At 48.5% G+C, this 6,317-nt stretch overlaps 1 protein-coding gene across 1 annotated transcript; it reads left to right on the forward strand.

Moving 5' to 3' along the window:
- The first annotated feature begins 496 nt into the window (after positions 1 to 496).
- CD70 (CD70 molecule) lies at positions 497 to 5,789 on the forward strand. Its single transcript, XM_019963598.2, has 3 exons — positions 497 to 898; positions 1,849 to 1,882; positions 4,979 to 5,789. Exons 1-3 carry the CDS (start codon positions 551 to 553, stop codon positions 5,371 to 5,373), a joined length of 777 nt encoding a protein of 258 aa, XP_019819157.1. The 5' UTR covers positions 497 to 550; the 3' UTR covers positions 5,374 to 5,789.
- The last annotated feature ends 528 nt before the right edge of the window (positions 5,790 to 6,317 follow it).

A 6,317-nucleotide genomic window follows, 5' to 3' on the forward strand; every position in this document is an offset into this window, starting at 1 on the left:
ATCCCCTGGAGTAGGAAATGGCAACCTACTCCAGTGTTCTTGCCTGGGAAATCCCATGGACAGAGGAACCTGGTGGGCTGTAGTCCATGGGGCCCCAAAGGGTCAGACTCGACTTAGCCCCTGAGCACCTTCCTCCCTGAGTGTTGTGGCTGTATCCCAGAACTCAGCAGAGTATCTGGTCCGTAGTGGTGTTCAGTGAAGGTCTGTTGAATAAACAAATGAGTGCCAGAAAGGTGGGGAGGGTGGTGTTAGTTGCTAAGTCGTGTCCGACTCTTTTACAACCCCGCGGACTATAGCTCCCCCAGCCTCCTCTGTCCATGGGATTCTCCAGGCAAGAATACTGGAGTGGGTAGCCATTCCCTTACTCAGGGGATCTTCCAGACCCAGGGGTCGAACTCAGATCTCCTGCATTACAAGCAGATTCTTTACCATCTGAGCCACCACAGAAGCCTGGGGAGGGTGGGGAGCCATATAAATAAAATCAAGGAGCACCCTGGTCCACTTACTCTGCAGACTGGGGACCAACAGCAGCTGGAGGGGACTTCCCTCCATGGTAGAACGAGCCTGGTCCCTCCCTTTGACGGACATCCCCAGGGAGGGGCATGGTTGGTCCCTGGCAGGTTCAGACAGGCTGAGAGGGCCCCGTGGCTGTGAGAAAGCTGAAGCTTCCTTCCCCCTTCCTGCCTGCCCTCTGCGCACCCTCCCTGCTGCCACACAGCTGATGAAGTGCTCGTGGAGGACCATGATGGCACCAGAGGAGGCTGCAAGCTGCCAGGTGCCCCGCTGGCCCTGGGCATCCATCCTGAGGGTGACTATCTCAGTGCTTCTTAGCACAGGCACATGCTACCTCGTCTGCAACCTGTGCTTCAGCCAGCAGCAGCAGCTGGATTCAACCAGGGTGAGTCTAAAAGGGTATAGGATAAGAGAGAGGGGGAGAGACAGGAGTATGCTACCTGGGAACCTCTGGGTGGGGACTGGACCCTGGGGTGGGGGGCGAGGGGCAACAAGTGGGGAAAAAAAGCAAAGGGGTGTTGAGCAAGAGAACAGACTAACAGACTTATGACCAAAAAAAGAAAAGAAAACAAAAATCAGAATGAGACGGATATAAATCTGCCAGGGGGACTTCCCTGGTGGTCCAGGGGTTAAGATTACGTGCTTCCAATCCCGGTTGTGTAGGTTCGACCCCTGGTTAGGGAGTTAAGGTCCCACAGGCCCCCCCAGAGTGGTAGCAACAGCAAGAAAATCCGCCAGGAAGAAACATGCGGTAGAAAGGAACAGAGAGAGAGAGACGAGAGCACGGGGTAACAAGCAGGGGCAAGTCTGCCTGCCAGGGGTCTCCAGCTCAGGATAGTCAGCTCTGCCCGGGAGGTAAACCCCGGGTGGAGATCCCAGGCTGGAGGGTGCATCTGAGAAAGATACATTTCACATGGGCCTGGAAAATGACTCGTCTTTGGGGTTCCCCCAGCAGGCTGACTCAGAGGCTGCTGGGGGCTTCACGGAGTTGGGGAAGGGCAGTTCTGGGACCTCCAAGGATGGGGGGAGCCCTGGACACCCACCACAGGTGCCGACTTTGGAGGTTACATTAGGTTTTGCAGGCAAGAAAGGCAGATGTGCGAGGCGACCTGGGTTACATCCTGTAAACTAAGTTCTTCTGAAGGTCTTCTCTTTGTGCTCAGGGCTGGTTCGAATCTACTTCCTCTTTATGAGCTCTTCACAAAGGCTCCAAGTCAGCCCCATGGAATGAGGGGTGGATAAGAAGGATGCACTGAGAAAAAAGTGCTCTTGACTCGAGGGATCACTCCAGACCCCTGACGCTTAGGTGCTTAGCTCTGTTTTCTTTTCTTCCAGTGGGACTTAGCAGAGCTCCAGCTGAATCATACAGGTAACCCGGGATATGCGTGTGTGTCGGAGAAAGAGAAAAGAAGGTGGGTGGGGGCGAGAGAGAGAAAGAGAAAATGAGAAGGGATGAGAAAAAGAAAGAAAGACCAGGCGATACAGCAGTCTGTTTCTGGGTGCCTGCTTCCTTTCTGAGCATTTTATTTTCTCCCATGGGAGAGCTCAAACCGACTCAACTAAGCCAATAGCCACGACTAACATGCCTTCGTTCATGTCACAAATGTTAATTCGGCAGCTACCATGAGGCAGGCTCCATTCTGGGTGCCCGTATTGCCAACATAACAGAAATCCCTGCCCTGTCGGGGCTTCCCTGCTACCAAAGGGATCAGAAAATAAATAAATGAACAAGTTAAATACGTAGCATGCCAAGTAGAGTGAAACACGCACCTGGTACTTTTTGGGGAATATTAAGTACGGGAGGAGGATCGGGCATGTCAGGGTTGGGCGTGCCCTTGAAAATGTGGTCACCAGGGAGGGTGTCCCAGCGAAGAGGGCTTTAGAGCAAGGACGTAAAGGAATGTGAGGGAGGGTGCCTTTTGGCAGTCCCCTCCCAGCCCCTCTCTAACCCTCTTCCTCTTTGGGTCTCTCCCACACTCATCCCCAGGGGTTTGGGTGTGTTCATTCCATTTTGTAACAAATGGAAACCCTACTCATCTTTCTCTGGGGGCTTTCTGATCGGGCTGCTATGACAGAAGAACAGCAAGGCTGACATAAACAAGATATCTCTCTCTCATGGTGCCAGGGGCTGTGAAATCCAAGGTCAAGGCACCAGCAGGTCTGGCTGTCTGGTGAATGCCCTCTTCCTGGTTCATAAACAACCGGTCATCTTTTTGCTGTATTTTTATATGGCGGAAAGGGGAGGAGAGGAAAGAGAACTCTCTGGGCTCTTGCTCTCTCTACCTCTTGCTCTCTCTCCCTATCTTTCTAAATTGAGACAGAGTTGACATATAACATTGCATCCATTTCAGGCATACAACATAGGTCTATATTTGTATATATTACAAACTGATCACCACAATGTCTTGCTAACACCCATCACCACACACAGTTACAATTCTTTTTTTCTTGTCATGAAACTTGTAAGACCTACGCTCTTCAGTTCTGTTCAGTTGCTCAATCGTGTCCGACTCTTTGCAACCCCATGAACAGCAGCAAGCCAGGCCTCCCTGTCCATCACCAACTCCCGGAGTCCACCCAAACCCACGTCCATTGTGTTGGTGATGCCATCCAACCATCTCATCCTCTGTCGTCCCCTTCTCCTCCTGCCCCCAATCTTTCTCAGCATGAGCCGCTTCCAAATATACAACACAGTATACTTAACTCTAGTTAGTACGCTCTACATTACATCGCCAGTACTTAGTTTATAACTTTTTCATAAGTTTTTGCGTCCGACCACCTTCACCTATTTTACCCACCCACTCCCCGCCTCTGGCAGCCACTGATCTGTTCTTTGTATCTGTAGCCATGTGTTTGGGATTCGTTTTAGGTTGCACATAAAGGAAGTCAGACAGTATTTGTCTTTCTCTGTCTGACTTATTTCACTTTAGCATAATGACCTCTAGGTCTACGCATGTTGTCACAACTGGCAGAATTTCTTTCTTTTTGTGGCTGAATTAGATAGATAGATGGGCTTCCCTTGTGACTCAGCTGGTAAAGAATCCACCTGCAATTCTGGAGACCTGGGTTCAATCCCTGGGTTGGGAAGATCCCCTGGAGAAGGGAAAGGCTACCCATTTCAGTATTCTGGCCTGGAGAATTCCATGGGCTGTATAGTCCGTGGGATCGCAAAGAGTCGGACTAGGCAACTTTCACTTTCACTTTAGATAGATATAGATGTGTGTTTATAATATCACATGTATAATACATAGTAATATATATATCACATCTATATCCATTTTAGGTATATGTGTAATATACATTTATATATACACACACACAGACATAAAATACATACATGCTGTGCTGTGCTTAGTTGCTCAGTTGTGTCTGACTCTTTGTGACCCCATGGACTGTAGCCCCCAAGTCTCCTCTGCCCATGGAATTCTCCTGGCAAGAATACTGGAGTGGGTAGCCAGTTCCTTTCTCCAGCGGGTCTTCCCAACCCAGGGATTGAACCCAAGTCTCCCAAATTGATGGATTCTTTACCTTCTGAGCTACCAGGGAAGCCCAAGAATATTGGAGTGGGTAGCCTATCCCTTTTCCAGGGGATCTTCCCAACCCAGGAATTGAACCGGGATCTCCTGCATTGCAGGTGGATTCTTTACCAGCTGAGCTACCAGGGAAGCCCCATAATACATACATATGTATATGTATACACATAGGTATGGGGCTCCCCAGGTGGCTCAGTGGGTAAAGAACCTGCCTGCACTGCAGGAGAAGCAGAAGACTCAGGTTGAAGTCTCAATCCCTGGACTGAGAAGATCCCCTGGAAAGGGCATGGCTACCATCCCAGTGTTCTTGCCTGGAGAATCTCATGGACAGAGGAGCCTGGTGGGCTACAGTCCACGGTGTCGCAAAGAGTCAGACATGACTGAAGTGGCTGAGCACACACAGGCATACTGTGTATATGTACACACGTATGGATGGATATGGGCTTCCCTGGTGGCTCAGTCAGTAAAGAATCTACCTGAAATGAAGGAAACCACCACCTGTCAATGCAGGAGACACGGGTTCAATCCCTGGATCAGGATGATACCCTGGAGAAGGAAATGGTAACCCACTCCAGTATTCTTGCCTGGGAAATCCCATGGACAGAGGAGCCTGCCTGGCTACAGCCTGTGGGGTTGCAAAGAGTAGGACACGACTTAGCGACTAGGCCACCACCACCTTGTATAGATGTATGTGTGTGTGTATATGTGTGTATGTATATATTACATCTTCTTCATCCATTCATCCATCAGTGGATATGGGGTCTCTTTTACAAGGTCTCCACCTTCTTGCTCTAAACACTTCTGAACACCCCACCTTCTAATACCATCCCCTTGGAGGTTAGGCTTCAACATTCGAGTTTGGGGCATTCCCTCTATAGCACTCAGTTTCCCTATATCTCCATCCTTCCACCCCTCCCTCACAACCCTCCCAGGGTCGCGGCAGGACCCCAGGCTGCCCTGGCAGGGGAGCCCCGCCCTGGGACGCTCCTTCTTGCATGGGCCAAAGCTGGACGACAACGGGCAGCTGCAGATCCAACGTGATGGCATTTATAGGCTGCACATCCAGGTGACATTAGCCAACTGCTCCTCCTCCACGTGGACCGCCGAGCCCCAGAGAGCTACGCTGACGGTAGCCATCTGCTCCCCTGCCGCGCACAGCATCAGCCTGCTACGCCTCAGCTTCCACCGCGGAGGCTGCTGGGTCGCCTCCCAGCGCCTCACCTTCCTGGCTCGCGGGGACATTCTCTGCACCAACCTTACTCTGCCTCTGTTGCCTTCCAGAAACGCTGATGAGACTTTTTTTGGGATTCAGTGGGTGCACCCTTGACCCTGGCACTTCCTAGCCCAGGTTTTTAAATACACTTTTTTTTTCTCTTTCTTTCTTTTCTTGCTCTCTTTCTCTTTCTCTTTCCTTTTCTTTCTTTTTCTTTATCTTTGTTTCTTTCTTTCCTTGCTTACTTTTCTTTCTCTTTTCTTTTGCTTTGTTTCTTTTTCTCTTTCTACCTTTCCTTTTCCTTCTCTTTCTTTTTTTTTTAGCCCCCACTTTATAGCATGTGAGATCTTAGTTCCCCAGCCAAATATGGAATTCACACCCCTTGCATTTGAAGGGCAGAGTTTTAACCCCTAGACTGTCTTGAGAGTGCATTGTTAAAGCATAGGAATATAATTGATATTTCTATATTGATTTGGGGGCTTGGGAGCTTTTTTTTTTTTAATTAATATTAAAATATTTTTCTAAAAGCTCTTCCTTTCCAAGTATGATACTTTTTTTTTCCCCTCATACAACATGTGGGTCACTTCACACTTGTATCTTTAGGATAAATTTCTAGAAGTGGAATGGCTGGGTCCAAGACGGTGTGTTTATAATTTTGATATTTATTAACAAATTGGCCTCCATAGGTGTTGAGTCAATTTAGATTTTTAGTCTACTGTGTGTGAGCGTGGCTGCTCCATGGGATATGAAAGAAAGCTTTTTCTTTGTCTTATTTCTAGTAAAAGGGAAGCCTGACTGCCCTCCATACTTAAGTGTCACTTAAGTCATTTATATTTTCTTTTCTGTAAAAGCATGCATAGACACTCTTTTTTTAAAATTGAGGTGAAATTCACATAACATAAAATTAGCCCTCTTAAAGTGTACATTCACGTAACTATATTCAACATCTTGTAGTAAAACAAAATGGAGAAGAATATGACTCTCCAAACACCACAGGTTGTCATTTCTCTAGCCTGTGGTGAGTACATGAGAAGAACTTAACGAGGAAAAGAGTTAGC

The sequence above is a fragment of the Bos indicus genome, chromosome 7 (genome assembly GCF_029378745.1).
Source record: "Bos indicus isolate NIAB-ARS_2022 breed Sahiwal x Tharparkar chromosome 7, NIAB-ARS_B.indTharparkar_mat_pri_1.0, whole genome shotgun sequence".
Lineage (NCBI taxonomy): Eukaryota > Metazoa > Chordata > Mammalia > Artiodactyla > Bovidae > Bos > Bos indicus.

Bases quoted from the DNA above. Each gene is read 5' to 3' on its own strand.
- CD70 (XM_019963598.2), top strand. From the start codon at position 551: ATGGTAGAACGAGCCTGGTCCCTCCCTTTGACGGACATCCCCAGGGAG. The intron at 899-1,848 runs GTGAGTCTAAAA...CTTTTCTTCCAG, and splicing joins AGCAGCTGGATTCAACCAGG to TGGGACTTAGCAGAGCTCCA. The intron at 1,883-4,978 runs GTAACCCGGGAT...CAACCCTCCCAG, and splicing joins GCTCCAGCTGAATCATACAG to GGTCGCGGCAGGACCCCAGG.